This window comes from Phalacrocorax carbo, chromosome 3 (genome assembly GCF_963921805.1).
Source record: "Phalacrocorax carbo chromosome 3, bPhaCar2.1, whole genome shotgun sequence".
Taxonomy (NCBI): domain Eukaryota; kingdom Metazoa; phylum Chordata; class Aves; order Suliformes; family Phalacrocoracidae; genus Phalacrocorax; species Phalacrocorax carbo.
Genome location: NC_087515.1, coordinates 62,028,021 through 62,045,907, shown reverse-complemented (window position 1 = coordinate 62,045,907; position 17,887 = coordinate 62,028,021). Strand labels below are relative to the sequence as shown.

At 40.6% G+C, this 17,887-nt stretch overlaps 1 protein-coding gene across 2 annotated transcripts in view; it reads right to left on the bottom strand.

The window, feature by feature from the left end:
• Positions 1-643: 643 nt before the first annotated feature.
• The window catches only part of SYTL3 (synaptotagmin like 3), a 36,266-nt gene continuing 19,022 nt past the window's right edge, over positions 644-17,887 (bottom strand). For both annotated transcript variants that reach the window (XM_064447110.1, XM_009502905.2), the window contains 9 exons: positions 17,570-17,694; positions 12,611-12,754; positions 9,220-9,398; positions 6,973-7,075; positions 4,786-4,956; positions 4,482-4,581; positions 3,221-3,329; positions 2,190-2,395; positions 644-946 (listed from right to left, as the gene is read on the bottom strand). In XM_064447110.1, coding sequence (XP_064303180.1) covers positions 816-946; positions 2,190-2,395; positions 3,221-3,329; positions 4,482-4,581; positions 4,786-4,956; positions 6,973-7,075; positions 9,220-9,398; positions 12,611-12,754; positions 17,570-17,694 — 1,268 coding nt within the window. In that variant the 3' untranslated portion in view covers positions 644-815. The remainder of the gene's footprint in view (positions 947-2,189; positions 2,396-3,220; positions 3,330-4,481; positions 4,582-4,785; positions 4,957-6,972; positions 7,076-9,219; positions 9,399-12,610; positions 12,755-17,569; positions 17,695-17,887) is intronic.

Genomic DNA, 17,887 nt, shown 5'->3' with positions numbered 1-17,887 from the left:
GTGAAGCTTCTGCTGACTGTAACACTACATCTGAAGCAAAGTGAACTGACAGGGTAGTTGGGCCTTAAGCCTGCATTTCCACCAGTTCACGTGAAAAAATAGCTAAACTCTTGTCCTGTCTGATCCATATGGCATACACCACTTGTTAATACTGTCTTACATCGGCAGCTGGTAAGAAAAAGGAACTTCTTCCAACTATATTTATCTATTAGCTGTTGTCCCACACTCCTGCTGAGGCAGAACTCATACATTTACCTGGTTTTAAGCACAATGATACAGCCCATGTTTGACAGGCATGTGGCCACAGGCCAGAGCTTTTTAGGGTCATGTGAAGTAGTACTGGTGCTGTAGATAACTCTGAAGCATAGAGGTGTTAGCATCACCCATTTGCAGCAAGTTAAAGATAAGCTAGTTTTTAATTCTCTCTGAACATGTATGAAACATCAGAGTGAAAGCATATAACTTTCTTAAGGTAACAATTACTTTCTCAGAGTATTCCAATCTGTGATTCAATTGAATAACTACAGTTCTGCTGCACCCAGAAATGGAAAACTATGTATCATCTAGATACTGGTCAGCATAATGCATTTCAAATTGTTTTGTCACTCCTGAAGAAACAATACTAACCTTATAATCCAGCTGGAGACACAGATAAAGCCTTAACTTCTGGAACAAAAACTGTCAGAATGACACACACTTTCAAATGCATAATTCTCTTCCCCAAAAGCTGGAGTAGGTACTGTTGTGGCATACCTCTCCCCAGTCCTGAAAAGTCCATCCCACGCATGGGGAAGCAGGAGTTGTGCAAAAATCTCTCACGACTTGAAGTTTTCCTTATTTGAATGCAGTGCAAGCGTAAAGTCCATCCATGTGTTTGGACGGTGGAGCACTTCCTGCCATTGGAGCACTGACTGAGAAACAAGGTCCGTACAGCCAAACGACTCCTCTGCAAGAAAGCAAAAGGAAAGGTGACAGGGTTACTCTTCACTCGACCGTACCCAACTTCTGGCCCAATGGGCTAGGTAACAACCAACCTGCTTCTCCCACTTCTATCGCAATTTCAGCTGTTAATTGCAATAAACTGTAGTTATACTTTTGAAGGTTTATTTACATCCTGTTAAACTAGGATCACCCACTCTCAGCTTGCAGCAGAGAAAAATTTTTCAGTTGTATGACTTTAAAGCAGAGGAGCAAGTGCGCATACTAAAAATAGCAGAATGGCACACAGCTTTCTGCTTCCATTCATCTCCAGTGACTTTAATGCATTACTAGGCTTGGGGCTTGGACAGTCTTCTTCACTCAGAAGCAGGTAGTCCCTGCTCTAGCAGAAACAAAAATGCTGGGTAGCAGAAATGATCCAAAGCAGCTCATGAGGAAGACTGCACAGCACTGAGTTATTACTAGTGATAACACTCCCCTAACGTGCATGTTGACACCATAACAAAGCGATTGAGCCTCAGTCTTTTCAAGCCTTTCATCTCAAATACTGAAACCAAAGCATGCACATACTCTCTGGGAAGACAGAGGTGAGACACTCCATTGGGCAGTCTTCAAGTGACAAGCCTTCCCTGCTCTACTACCAGTTAGACAGGGCCTATTCAATGCGCAGAGGGTTCCTCAGCCTAGCGAAAGAGGGCTTGCTCTTATGTTGGAAGAGAGCCCAAAACTCCAACATGCAATAGGCCTTTCTGAACAAGTTTCTGTATCTCCCATTGATTGGAATGATTTGTGGATGTAAAATAATAAGCAAAAATATAAGTGAGGTTGGAGTCTACTAGATCGTTCTTGTGCTTCCTTTTGATGCGATACTAGTTAAAAGTATCGCAATTCATTGAAAATAGCGCAAGGAACAAGTCTCAAAAAAAAGCTCTAGATGAGTTGACTCCACCCAACTTTTCTGCGCCCATCTGCATGACCAGGCTCTGGCCCTCAAAATTAGCACGCTAACAAATGGCTTTCATGAAAATTCCCCAACACCCTCGAGCTTCTGCACAGACCTGAACTAAAAACACATGCATCAGTTCTTGTAGGCTCAAAGCCCAAGATTGCAAGTTGCTTAGAACAGCAGCTGGGGCTGTATGTGTAGGCACATGACTGCAGGTAATAAATAGCAGCATGTAAATATAATTTAGGATGTAAACTAAATGAACTTTTTCCCAAATTACCGTCAATTTTTAGTGATAACTTACTTGCACCAAGCTTGGCTCCTCCTAGGAACTGATCGCTTGAGCGGGAACCCGACTGGTCCCAGACAGTCAAATGTAGACATGATTGCTGTAGCTGAGCTGGGGTAACACCGTCAAAGACAAACAAGTGTTTCCACTGGGGAGAGGCTTCTTTCTTCAGGACAGGAGACTTTCGCTTTACCTCTGCTTGGTCTGGAAGGATGAGACAACTTCCCAAAAACAATGGGAGTTCAGCAAGGTTACTGAGTTCTCAACCAGAAAATAGAACATTTACAATAATCAACTAGGGCACTTTGGTTTGGCTTAAATAGCAAAAAAGTTCAGCTTAAGTGCAAGGTAGACCATAGTGCTAGTGTGTCTATTTTGGGACTTGCTCATATTCCTGTCTGCCTTCAGTGTGGGTGCAAGTAGGCTCTTTTCTGCTTTTCCTTTGCTGTCACTGACTGCTGAGGGAGCCTTTACCTCTGTTACCCAATACTGCCCAAAACCTGCCTTTCTGTAGCTAAAATGCTCACCCATTTCACTGAAGAAATTAAAGTAAAATGATCCACTGAAGAAAGTAAAATGATCCCACATACAAACTACTCAGCGCATTGAAGAACAATTCAGTCCCTCCTCTTTTAAAATATCTAGAATGAAAAGGATAAAAGTTTCCTTTCCAGTGTATCCAAATCTATATTTAATTCTGCAAAGGCACAGCTGAAGATAGGCATGCAAATACCCTCTTGATTTGCAGGTTTTTTTTTCCTCTCCTAGTATCTAAAAGCAGGTACTCAAACTAGTGAACTCTAAATTTCAATGACATCAAGTAATTTCTGAATTCAGGACCCAAAGAGCACGTGGGACCCATCACCACCCTGCTGAGTACTGCCATTGTGCCGACACCCAAATGTCACCATCACAAGGAAGTCTGACTAAGCATGTGGACAATGCACTTTCACATGCTGATCTCCTGACGACAACAAGTTAATACATACCTTTGCACAAAATGTGTGTTGACATTTTCTATTTGAAGTGCTAGGTCTCATACCTACCCCTTAACGAATGAGTTTGGCATTCCAGCAGATCTCAGCACCGGCAAGTTCTTGGCCCCAAACACCATAACCTGAAGCTGGCAGTTAGGAACTCCTTGGGCTTTTTTGCCTGAAACAGGAGCATGTATCACATTAAATAACCAATTATTTCAGCTGCTAGCCTAAGCTGCTGCTATAACTACATAGGAAAATGACTAAGCGGTACTGCTGCAATAAGGCCTCATAGTGCTGCATTAGGATCATTTGAAAGGTTTTAACCTGCTCATACAGTGTATGGGTCACACCAAAAAAAGGCAAGCAATGAGTAGCAGGTTGCTTTGCGATTCGTGTTCCAGAGCTTTCTGTTGTATTTGCAAAAAGCAAACACAGGGCAGTACCACAGGAGCGTTTCTCTGAAACAAAGCCAGAAGCAGGAGAAACAGCCAAACTGACAGTGTGATACCGCCCCTCTGATACCGCTCTAGTTATAGAGCAGAGACCCAGTACACAGGCCTCCATAAGGAGGAAAAATGGAAGAAAGCAAGCTGGTAACTTTGGAAAGAAAAGGGAACAAAATTAACGTGACAGCTTATTAGATCTTTCTGTTGGTGTCTACCTGTTGTTGCTATGATCCTGAACACAGAGAGCACTACCAGAGCTCTGAATGTCTGCATTCCTCACTATGATCTAGGGAGGTAAGGAAAATAAGGTTGTCATCCCCTCCCCCCCAGAGCATTTATTTTACTACACCAGTAGGGCCTCACTCTGGCACACTACAGCAACACTTAATGTACAAGTCTTTCATTACCAAAGACTGAATCCTGACTGTATATTTTGAACCTAACATTTCCAGGTGAAACAATCTCTCTAAAACTAGACCACTGGAGGAAGCCAAGGGTGCTGGTCTGGTACCCTTACAGCCATTTCACGTCCACCTTTTCCCTAAAGTGGCAATCTCTGCCTTGGGCAGTAAAACTGCTGCATCACCTCCAGAATAAGGTCAACTGGCAACACCATGACAGGCACAAGCTGTCCAGCCAAGCAGCTGGATGCATCGTACTGCTGCTATTAAAAATGTGCAGCTTTTATTGGCATTAAAAAGAACAAAAAGATGAAGTTGGCAAATGTTTGGATTTTAATGAATTTAATATAATACGCCACAAACCAGTTTGCGGTAGCTGTTATCAGTGCCATGCAGGAATACTATATGGACACATTGTCAGTCCCTGACATCAGTTCTTTTCTAGCTGAAGCAATTAATGTATGCTGAAACGTTTTATACCTTCAAACTGGAAATTTTTATACTGGGCTGGTACTGACAGTCTCACAGACACGAGGAGTTCGCTGCTGTACTGGATAAGAACATCTTCAGGCTTTTTAAGCTGAAGAAAGGGACATAGAAAAACCTGTGTTACTGCAGTCATATTCCACATCATTCTCACAGCTTATTTATGTTTGCAACACATCTTACTAACAGGCTGGATTGATAGCATTTTTCCCTCCGTAACTTCAGAAAGCTGATCTTTTTCATAGCTTTCACTACATCTGCTCTTAAGATACAACTAAGCATAAAAATTAAGAATCACCTTGGCATTGAGCTGGTACCAGTTGAACAACTGCACTGAGTTATCTTCGAAATTCCATGCTGCCAGTGGAATCACCACTTCCCCCAAAAACACCCTGTATTTGAGTGCTCCTGCATGCCACACCGAGATCTGAAGCTGCCGACTTCCCAGCTGTGAGTATTCAATCTTGTACTAGAAAGATAAACAGCATTTACAACCAATACACAGGATGAATGCAGACCCACGCCCATAACCTGCTCAAAGGAAGACCAGCCACAGCATGGCTGAAGGCATCTGGATGCAGACAGAACCATGTTGTCTGAATGTGCTTTGCAATTTGCATATTACTCCACTACTTAAATGCTAAATAATGTTCATCCAAATACAAAACAACATTCCAGGAATACCTTGGCCTGCCTTGCTAAAGATTTTGATTATTTATTCAGAACTTCAAATAATTCTGGACCATTTTTGCAGGGATTTATATTTCTGGTTTATACTCCCAGCAGAATCTGGCTGCTGTGGAGGCAGTTCAAGATTAAGACACCTAACAAAGGTACTAAAACTTCCATTCCGGTCAGTGGACATGTACTCAGTGCAGTCAGTAGGGGCAAGGAAGTAATTCAGGTGACCACTAAATAAAGCCCTGATCTACTCCCAAAACACAGTTAGAGCCCTTTGAGACACTGTTGGGTTTCTAGTACACCCACAGGAGGCTGGTAAATGTGACACCCAGCCTGCAAGTGACCTGCACCCACCTGGGCTGAAAGCTGGAGGCAATGGCATGGATGAGGATAGCACTACCCACATTTAGGCTGCCAATCACAAGCTGGGTGTAGGCTCTGGGGTGAATCTCCCTGGGCTCCAGTGATTCCCAAGAGCACTTACACACCTCTCACACATGCAAGTGCCCTAATTTGCATCTGAATCCCACTGAGTTGAAACTCAGTGTCATGATGTAGTTTACCTGCACTGGTGCTATGTTCTTTTGAACAGTTCTGCTGCTCTGGATGAAGTAATAATTAAACTAATTTAAAAGATTCCTAACTAAACTACCTTTAGCATTCATGCAGCCAGCTCAGACACGGCTCTCACTCTCCCTTTATTGGTTCTGCATGACTCTGCTTTGAAAAGGGACTATAAAATTAGGACTAATTATTCCACCTTCATGCTCTTTTTTCTCCCAACTTAAACCCTATATACAGACTTTGGGATATATGAGGATTACATACGTTACATAAATTTTTTGTTGTTATTATAGAATTTTAACAATGGTCTTTTCAAACATTTTGCCTACTTCACTCACTAAAAATTCTTGATGTTCACACACACCAAGAGAAGCTTTTGTGTAGTTCAAGGAACTTTGTTTCATACCTCTTCCAAGACAGCATGTTACTGAAGAATTCATCATCTTATGTGCTGTTGCAGCTCGCTGATGCACGCACAAAAAAATGGGTCTGTAGTGATCTGAGTACAAAACTGGGGCTGGGAACCACCAAATAAATCCAAACTCTCTCAGCTGACAGTACTCAGCTTCAGCTTCACTTTTCATTAAGTGTCGGTAAAGTCAGAATAATGGCTCCTATTTTCTACACACAGTTCTTACAAGGATGCAAGAAGTAATATTGCAAGGCATTAAGGAATTAAAATAATAACTGCTGTTCTGTGATGAGATTATTAATGTTTGAAATTAAACACTACAAAGAGATGGCCTGGCAGCAGTTGCATGGGGGAAAGGAAGAAGACAAAATTTTAGAGGTGGTGGAATTCAGCTAGCATTCAGCTAACGGCAGAGACACACTCCCAGTGGCACTGACAACAGGGCTATCAGTTGAAAGGGATACATGTGTAAAATACTAACTGCTCTGCAAAACACCCAGTTCCTGAATGTACAAAAAAAGTGTCTGTGGAAGACTCTCTGCTTTTGCCACAACTCAGTACAAGACTGGAATTCATTAAGAGTGTTTTCATGGACAAAGGCAGACTGCAACCGAAGATGCAAACCAAAGATGGTTTGCAATTTACCACTGTTAACTCCAAAAGCATTTCCTCTTATTTGGACTGAAAACCATAACTTTTTAAATTATTGTTATCAGTGACTCCTAGAGTTGCCCCATCATGACAATTCTGAACTTGCAGGGTTGTACATTACAAAAGGAGACATTAACAAGGAAAAGCCGCTTAGTGGCACACAGTTGCAAACGGTACCTTCAAAGTCTCATCGAATACTGGATCCACTGTGCTCTTTTTGACAGCTGTCTTCCGCTTACTCCGAGGAGATTTATCGGGAAGTAAATAAACCTTAACATACCTTGTAGATAGAGAGAAGGATATATGGAAAGTGACAGGAAGAAAAAAAATCAAACTAAGAAGAAAAATAAATTAGGAGGTTTTTTTTAAATTCTTAAACAATTTTATTGACTTTGTAATTTTCCAAGCAATAAAATGGCAAATAGTGATGGATAACCTTTCTCAATAAAAGCAGACAGACTTTAAGGATCCCTGTATATCATTTAGCTGATGTGTTTCAATCCTATTCTAACTGGGAAAGGGATTAGGATCTGTATAGAAACTTTTGTTTTCATACTCTTGGCCTCTAATAAAATAGCCACCAAGGAAGTCATCTCGTCAGTTGTAGCGGCAGCTTTATGATGAAAACACACAGCATATTATGTGCTTAAAAAAAAAAATCAACTCCGTCAACTTTAGGATTGTTCATGAAGAGAACATCTCACCTTTACAACACCAAGTACCATGTAGCAAAACAGGTATAATCATACAAATAATACATAATAATTCATAACTCTTACAAACACTAATTGTTATAACAGCCACTGGAATGAACGTGGGAGATTCTCTAAAGTACTCAAAATTGCCCTAACATTGATTCAATGAAAACCAGTAAAAAAAATTCCTGGAAGCTGAGTTGGACCAATATCAAGCACCAATGATTCCTACCCAGAGTTCCTCACGTGTACGCCATGTGAACATTAATACTTAAAACTAAGGAGTATTAGCAATAGAGAGTGCTTTCTCACAGCTTGGTGGGGAAAGGACCGATCATTAACATAATACTAAATATTTTTAAACAGCCTCTTTTACATATTACAGATATTATGATTTAAACCAATTTTAAAACAGCCTCTTGATTAACTTACTGGGTAAATAAAATCAGCTGTATCTCATATCATCAGCGCAGAATTACACATTTTCCCTATTCTTTCCAAACTTATCCATAGGTAAAACTACTTTTAAAAATATTGAGGTACTAGAAGTTTTAGCCTCTTGTCCTATTACCCCAGATCAATTTAATTTAAAAAGTAGCCAGTCAGACCTCAGTCAAACCAGTCAGCAAGCTAAATAATGCAACAGGCTTTAAACATCAGTTAAAAGTCTGCTTTTCAGCAAGTGTGTTAAGAATGTATACTGCCTGTACTACTCTGTTGTCTTGGAAACCAACAGAAGTATATAAATATATAACATTAGGGAACATCATGTTCACTACACAGTACTTCCCACATTACCTTTCAGACTTCCTGCAACTGATTGCTTTGCTTAATTACCAGGGGACTTAAAGAACCTTGACCCACTTCTGAAGTGCTCCCAAACTGCCCTGTTTCACAAGCTGCTGTTCCAGCAAGGCTCCTTTCATCACCAAGCTCATCTTTATGAACGTCCTCTGCAAGATGTGCAAAAGCCACATTCCTTCTGGGTGAAGGTGACCAACTCCACAATTCCAGTGTGGTCACGTAAGTGCTTGAACATGGTGTGGCAGCAGGGCAAGAACATGCCAGGGCATTCTACCTGGTGATTTTCTATGAATGATTGCTGCACAGTCAGAGACGATTGCTTAGTAATAAACAGACAAGTCATCACGGCTTAACTATCCAACCAAAAATTTCTATGGCATATTTTATCCATAGAAGTAGGTAATTCTTTCTCTTACAACATTACCTAATTAATAAGCAGCTTTAGATTTTAAAATGTGTTGGAGTATCTGAAATTTCTATTCTTATTACAGAAGACGGAAGCACAGAGGTAATATAGCAATCACCCAGTGACCCACAGAGTGTCAGTAGAAGAATTAGAGACAGGACATCTCATGTTTTAGCCACTTACATATTAATTTTGCAGGCACAACTTAAGAGCTAAAATCTGAACTGCTATTCTTGAGGTCCAAAGGTGCTCATCAGCAGCACAGGTGATGCCTGGTCACAGGCAGGGAAAGAGGCAATTACTAGCAGAAAATGGTCAGAATGGAATAAGTGCTGGTATGAAACCTCTTTGTCCTGCAGTGTGTATATGTAAAAAGGGCTGGTATATATGTTGGATGTTCTGGAAGTGCTAATATGGCATACCATTACATATCAACCAGTTTCAACCACAACAAACAGAAGTATCTTAAAACCAGAATATTTCCCTTATTTTTTTTCTCCTTCTCTACAAAATACTCACGGGTTACACTTTTTCTTCTTCTCTTCTCCATAAGCCAGGTTCTTGCATCCCTTGATGGAAATTTCTAAGATGCAAGCTTTAAAGATGTATCTTATGGCAAACTCTATTTCTCCTGTGACGTCAGCCTTGTCAAAATTGCCAGACTCAGTGCAAGTGCTGTTAAGACTAAACAAACTCCCCTAAGAAAAGACAAATGTTTGGGAAAAGTAGCTTCAGATCAAAAGGACAAAACATTTATTTCCCTTGAAAGTCAGTATCTTTACAGACATGACTGTAGAGCTACTGCAAATCATGAAGATTTAAGGTAACCTGTATAAAACATCCTGTTGCTTCCATAACAGCCTTGAAAATTATGACTGGAATTGCAATTCTACTGCTTTGCCGCCTTCTCTTCAGTAAGTTCTCTAGGCTAAGAAAATGCTTTCTTAGGCAACTTCTAGATCTAGAAATTGTCTCCAAATAAAACGCCTATGTGGACTCCCATGAGAAAATGAAATCTCTGAAATCTAAGAACATACAAAACATTGAACCAGACTGCTTTAAATACATAGCTCATAGTAGGGTACACTGCCAAGATGTTAGGTTCTATCATGTATTAAAGGAAACAAAAGTGGCCTTGCACATCCAGTAAATATTCTACAAGCTCCACCAATTCCATGTAAAAATTACATACTCCATATTGCAGCAGCTTGTTCAGGAAAGACTAAAGTACAAAGACATCCAGCGGTCATATGTCAGTGCATAAAGAAGGTGTTTCCTAGCTCACCTCAGCCACTTTGTTCTCCTTTCACCTACTTTCACCTATAGGGCACAGGTTTGTATGCTGTCCATCCACATATATAAACAACATTTGGGTCTAGCATTTACAGAGGCCGTAAAACAGCAATGAAGGAAACACTATAATGACAGAATCACAGAATGGCAGGGGTTGGAAGGGACCTCTAGAGATCATCTTGTCCAACCCCCCTGCTTGAGCAGGCACACCCAGAGCAGGGGGCACAGGAATACATCCAGGTGGGTTTTGAATGTCTCCAGGGAAGGAGACTACAACCTCCCTGGGCAGCCTGTGCCACTGCTCTGTCACCCTCACAGGAAAGAAGTTTTTTCTCATATTGAGGTGGAACTTCCCATGTTCCAACTTGTGCCCATTGCCCCTTGTCCTGTCATTGGGCACTATTGAAAAGAGCGTAGTCCCATCATCCTGGCACCCACCCTTTAGATATTTATAGGTATTGATGAAATCCCCCCTCAGTCTTCTCTTCTCCAGGCTGAACAAACCCACATCCCTCAGCCTTTCCTCATAAGGGAGATGCTCCAGCCCCCTGATCATCTTGAGCATCCTTTCTGTAAGCCAGCACAGAAATGTAACTTAATGGTGGTATCTAGGCTTCACCATAAGCCTTCACTTTAACAAATTATCAACTCAATCAAAATAGTTTGGCCTCCATTCATTTAGAATTATATTCTTTAAGGTGAGCCCTAGAAACTTTTCACATAGAGTATGTCACAGAGACGCAATTGTTGTTGTGCTTAATCTCACAGCAACATTGCCCTAGATTGCTAGAGTATCTGTGTTAGATCACTCCTCCCTCCGAAAATAAACACCAACCCACACAGGACTGGTTAACCAAGGAGTTCTGCATTGCACAACCCAACAGCAAAGCGTGCAGAGTAGTGTTTGTAAGATCGTATCTCTCTTCCATGCAGATGCTCTTCTTTGTTTGTGCAGCTTGCCAAATATTAATTTTAAAATTCACACTGACAGCATAATTAGGTTAAAGACACCATCTGCTCTATCTTGTAAGTTCTAAGTAGTATACAAACTTGGCAAAGGAAGGGTCAGGTGCTTATTGAGGAAGTCACAAGAAGTGTTAGGACTGTTTTGACCTGATGCTTGTTGGTTGCATGCAATCTTGCTCCCTCCATGAGACATGTATCAGTGTAATCAATCTCCCTTGCAGGTTTGTTCAGCTCTGCTCTCTCACTCACTGACATATTTCCATTCACCTGACCAGAAAATGCTTATTTTTCACCAAAATCCTTCATAGCAAAGGAATGCAAATAGATTTTTGTCTTAGCTCATATGTCCTGAAAAAGTTCTGCAAAAGTCCCTAGTCCACAGAACCTCTCATTTATTTAGAGAGGCTGGATAGGTGTTCTGATTAATGATGTTCGGGCTGAGTATCACCACACATGTCCCTCACCTGATCAGGAGCCACATACATTCAATGAGGAAATCAGTTATCCTTTTGGTTCATTGAACAGGGATTTACCAATGACTTCATGTATTGCACTCCTGCTGGCATGTCTGGAAGCAATGCCATCGCATATTTTGGAAGACACATTTTCACAGAGCGGTAATCAACATCCAACACTTACCCATAAAGGGAAGTTTAATGGAACTTGCCTTTTTCCCCTAAGAGAGTACTTAGCTGTATCGACACATACATAAGCATAGTACATACACAGACATACACAAGCATAATAGCCCTCTATAGCCCAGTTCAAATGGTTGTCATTAGAATCACAAATGTCATCCAAAATTGGTATCCATTCGTCAGTTTAACACCTCAGACTCCACAGTGCAGTAAACTATGAGAGATCACCACGATCCTTGTGTCTGTTTTCACTCATCTGCAAAGTGAGCAGGCGGATTTGCTTCCCTAAAAGTCATTTTAGTTCCCTTCTTTACAGTATCAGTCACGGATTCTTTGGATACTTCACCCTGCTTAACCTCATCACTAATACATAGAAATTACCTTCCGCAGTTAATCACAGAGACTTTAAAGCATGTGCTGAATTAATTTACAACTGGCTTCCTTCTCTCTCATTTGCAGTACTCAAAATGCCATCCATCAGAGGCTGACTCAGTGACAGATCTATGAACTGCTCCTCTCGCTTCCATCACTGTCAGTTTCCTCTTCATTCACTGACATTCTGACATTTGAATTTCCACTGACATTTCCATTACTACAGATCTTGCAGGATAACAAAACTGTTCAGTTAAATGAAATTTTAAGAGAAAAAGATAGCTACTAGGTTAGTAAGAACCATGGTCACGATACCAATCGTAATATAAAATGGGAAGAATAGCAGTTGCATTTGCAAAATTCAGAGGAAGCTAATTATCAGTTATTCATTATTAATGGGTATATCCATCTATCAATTATCCATTATTAATTTGGTTGGGCTTATGCTGCAAAAAGTACACAGTGTTACTATTATGACCGTGCCAAAGGCAGTCGGTCTTTCATCAGATACAAACTCAAGTAAAATTCTTCCTTCGTTTTGTAGTATAATCCAAAATAGACCAACACTCTGCACAAGCTCTTAGCTTTTACATCTGTCCCCATTAGGCACCTGTTCTGTTGTGCGTCACCCTTCAACTTACGTGTTTTCTGCCATCACAGAAAACTGCATCACTTGTGACACTGGTTGTTATGTCTTCTTCCTCCTTGAAATTCCTTTTGGTCAGAATTTCACTGTCATTTTGGGCACCAGTGATGAGCTGTTGAAGACTGGGTGTACTTTTCATCTGTAAGAAATTCAGCAAGTAATTATTTTGTTATTTAAGAAAAATGCCCTGATTCCTTCTGGACTACTGTCAGAAGAAAATTCTGTAAATAGCTACAATTCACTCTGATCGATGTCACAAAGGTGGCACACTTTCAAAGATAATGTAGCAACTTAATTTAAATGTTGATTTACAACTCTCTCATCCCAGCTAGTAGTACATTCATTATATTCCCACATTGTATTTCCCACAGCATCCTCCTAGAGAAGCTTGCACTTCATCGCTTGGACAAGTGTACTCATCACTCGGAAAAAAACTGGCTGGACATCCGAGCCCAGAGAGTTGTGGTGAACAAAGCTAAATCCAGCCAGTGTCTGGTCACAAGCAGGGTTCCCCAGGGCTCAGTTTTGGGGCCAGTCTTGTTTAATATCTTTGACAATGATCTGGACGAGGGGGTTGAGTGCACCCGAACTAAGCTCACAGACCACACCAAGTTGGGCAGGAGGGTTGATGTGCTTGAGGGAAGGAAGGCTCTGCAGAGGGATGTGGCCAGGCTGGATTTATGGGCCAAGGCCAAGGCCAAGTGCTGGGTCCTGCACTTGGGTCACAACAACCCCATGCAACGCTACGGGCTTGGGGAGGAGTGGCTGGAGAGCTGCCTGGAGGAAAAGGACCTGGGGGTGTTGGCTGACAGCCAGCTGAACATGAGCCAGCAGTGTGCCCAGGTGGCCAAGAAGGCCAACGGCATCCTGGCTTGTATCAGGAATAGCATGGCCAGCAGGAGGAGGGGAGTGATCATCCCCCTGTACTGGGCACTGGTGAGGCCACACCTCGAATGCGGTGTTCAGTTTTGGGCCCCTCAGTACAAGAGGGACATTGAGTTGCTGGAGTGCGTCCAAAGAAGGGCAGCAAAGCTGGTGAAGGGCCTGGAGCACCAGTCTTATGATGAGCGGCTGAGGGAACTGGGGTTGTTTGGTCTGGAGAAGAGGAGGCTGAGGGGAGACCTTATTGCTCTCTACAATTACCTGAAAGGAGGTTGCAGTGAGGTGGGTGTTCGTCTCTTCTCCCAAGTTACTAGTGATAGGACAAGAGGAAATGGCCTCAAGCTGCATCAGGGGAGGTTTAGATTAGATATTAGGAAAAATATCTTTACTGAAAGAGTGGTCAGGCATTGGAACAGGCTGCCCAGAGAGGTGGTGGAGTCACCATCCCTGGAGGTGTTCAAAAAACATGTAGACATGGCACTTTTGGACATCGTTTAGGAGACAAGGTGGTGCTGGGTTGATGGTTGGACTTGACGATCCTAGAGGCCTTTTCCAACCTTAATGATTCTATGATTGATAATCTTCTAAAATCAACATACCATCACCTGATCTAAGGATCACTATCAGAGCGATTACTAATGACAACCTACTTATAACACACAAAAAGTAGCACTATATGAATAAAAGGTCTCATAAGCCTTTAACAAAACACTAATTTTCCAAGAAAAAAAATCTTGCTTCTAGGAAATTAAGAAAAATAAAATTAGTATTTTGCAATATGCGTGACACACACCCATGTCTACATATGAAGGAATGAATATAGGTTGAAAGAGACTTGAAAACAGAAACAGACTCACAAGCTCTTATCTAAATAAGAAAAAGTTGATTATAAAAAAAGTTTAAATTTCTGAATTTTTCTTGACTTTGCTTTGAGTAAGCCCATTTACCTTTCCAATCCTCCCATGAAAACCCTAGTAAATTGTGGAAAATTAAGATACATAGTAGCAAAAATCCCCCAGATTTACCTTCAGCCACCTCTGTTACCAATAAGAACAGTTAGTAGAATGAAGTGCCAAAAGACTAATACATATAGCTAGAAACATGCTGACAACAGATTTTAGCTCATTCTGGCACACCATTACCCCTGGATAACACAATCTTTGAAAAGTATGTTCACAGTTCAGTGGGTAGGAAAAGAGTGAGGTAAGAAATTTTACAGGGTTAGGGTCTAAGAAAATAATTGCATAACTGGGATTACCTGAAAGGCTAGAAAGAATATAGTGTGACCAAATCAACAAAAGGATTGGGACTTATTTGCATAGAAGAAACAGATAATATATATTTAACAGACCTGGGAACACCTCCTGCATCATCAGCAGAAAGCACTAAAGCATGAGGACAACGGAGGAGATAATATATTGAGATTACTTCTGAAAAAACAGGATGTGCAAAATCCAAACCAGTATGCTGTTATAACACACAAAAATTATGTGTAATAACTGCCCTACCTTAAGAATAGATGTAAAAATTCATTAAATTCCCTTGTGAGAAGGAAACAGACAGAAAATACATTCAGAATATAGTCTCAAAAAACCCCGACCAAAACCAGAACATCATATTTCTAAGCAGAGAAATTTTCTTCTGCTTTATAAAAACCTGAAACACCACCAATTTCACTTGCTAAACAAAACAACCTACTACACACTGAATTCTAGCTACTACTTGGATTAGAAAGTCTTCTCTATTATGCTAAACAGAATATAAGTGATTGACAAGGCAACACAACTATGAGTGAGCATCAGGTGACAAAGCATCAGGCCACATATGCAAACTGCCACATAGCCCAGCTCTAATGTCTGCAACAGAGTGCATCCGCTGTCACAGGAGGGGTAACCCACAGCTACCAATGCACCACAAACAGCTCCCAAAGCTTGCACATGTCTGCTTGCTCCCCCAGTGAGGCAGGTGTAATTGCAGTTCCTTTAGTGAACTTAGAAATTCTGATGGTGAGAGGCCCTAGAAAACACTATTCAGTTAACTTTCTGAAATCCAGAATTTACACTGGCTGGCAGCTCTTGCCATTGGATTGTTTTTTCGCTGTTACTGAAGTTAAAAATAATCTCTTTCAACTTTAATCTGAAGGAATCAAGCTCTGAACATATCACAAATTTGGAAAACTTACTTAAGAAACAGATAGTGCTCTTGAGACTGAAGTGGTGCCCCAATCTTATACCTGCACATTCACAATGGCAGAGTTACAGCTATTACTTCCCAGTCTTTCCTAGAAGAAAAGTGCACACTTTCTAGGGGAAATAAAATACTATTTTGATTCATTCTCCAAAAAAGTTCTTTCTGGGGTGAAAATCAAAACAAGATTTCTACATCATATTTTGTTATAAATTTGAGTAATTAGTTGTTTTGCAAGTGTAATTTAAAACAGGTTCTGTCCCTGACCTTAAGTCACAGTTCCAGTAAGGATGTAAACACCTACCCTTATTAAAAGAAAACAAAGATGGAAAAGAAAAAAATGGAAGAATAATGCAATAATGCCATTGACAGATATTAAAAATAATTTTTAAAATCACAGGAAAGATACAAAAAAAACATCATGTAAGTGCAAGGACAGATGAGTAACATTTCCTTCAATATTAAAAAAACCTAATGTCAGAGATGATATTCACAAGAAAAAAAATCAACAGTAATTCCAGCAAAACTAAAATTGTAGCTTAAATATAGTCTAACTGATTTGAATGAAACCAAAGCTTCCTGACTCAGAGAAATAGAGCTGTGACACATGTAACACTGAAATCTGTCTTTCAAAATCTGTAATGCAAAGGGTGGACATAAATTAAGTCCTAAATCTTTAAATGGGCAATTAAAAACCCACACAAATAATGTGGAATCTCCTACTAATACATTTCTCAAGCCAAAGAATCCATATCCATCTTTTAAACATGACAGGCCATGTGTGATCAGCATGGAGTGAAGCGTAGTTTAAGTTCATAATCTCCCAAGTCCAATTTTTTTTTGTGTGCATTAAATAAAGTATAAAGGAATAAAGTAACATTGAAGTGAGGTTTGCCACAATGAAAGCAACGCTCAGGTAGTTAATAATTGTTTCTGATTTTGTTTATAACTGCATACAGAAATACCAGAACTAATTTTGCAGAGTTCACAGACCACTAGTCCATGTGGTCTGACATCCTGTCTCTTCCATTTATCAACACCTAACACTTCAGAGGAAAGCGAAAAGCATGCACCAAGGGAGCTGTGAGTAATATTTGCCATGAGGTCTGGCCCAAAGCAAAAGCTTTCCTCAGCATCTAATTCAGGCACTTAGCAGACCACATTTACCTCATTCAGACGAACAAGGCAATTCAGTAAGTACTCACTATGTGGAAAATTGAGTATGGATAAAGTTCAGTCACTTGAGAGGTGAAAGTGTACAAAACAAAATCTTCGGTGTAACTTTAAAGCAGATATGTGACATCAGCTTCAGCCCTGCGCAATTTGTGGAAAAACAGATGACTGTATTTTTCTCAAACTTCTCAAGAAAACACTGAAAGCTAGAGACTGTAACCAAAGCAAAAAGAAAAGGGAAGTTGCCCAACAACTAACAGCAGTCAATGCTTTCTCCTTGCCAAATCGAAAAGTGCTCAGAAAGTGCCAGGATGGGTTTTGGATGGTCATAGCTTGGTCCCATTCAGCAGCAAGAGGAGCAGGAGCAGCAGAAGGGACAGAGCACCTCCCTGCAGCCTGACAGTCACACAGACCAGACATCAATCAGCCTCAAGAGAGTCTGTGAGCACCTGAGAGCAAAATGACCCACCCTCTCCCCCCTGTGTATGTATTGTAAAATCTCGATCTAACATTTCAGCTCTGGGCTGAGATCAAGTGTGCAGACTCAGCCAAAAACCTTGTGAAGAAGCAGAGTTCTGGCCACTGTCAGTGAACATCAGCTAAGCCTTGCTCAAATAATAAAATTCCACTGTGTAAGTCATTATTCTTACAAATATATTCCATTCCTGAAACAGCCCTTACAGTTAGAGACTGTGTGTAATAATATGGATACCCTGCTTGTAATGTTGATGGCAGTGTCAGACTGGCTCCTTCTTTCCTTCCTTCTTTCCACATTCTGCCCATAATCTGTGGTTAGGAGACATCTGTCAGCCATATCATTCTGGGACTTAGACATTTCTGAAGTGAAAATAAAAGAGAGAAATCACTATAACAAACATCACAAGCAATCCTGTAGATTTATGGGTTAATTCTGTAGCTTTCAAACTTTCATCCTATAATTTTAGTATTGATCTCCTAAGAGTAAGAAACAGATGGGAAGGCAAGTGCTTGTCCCATTTTGTATAATTATATTTTGTCTACCTAAATCCTT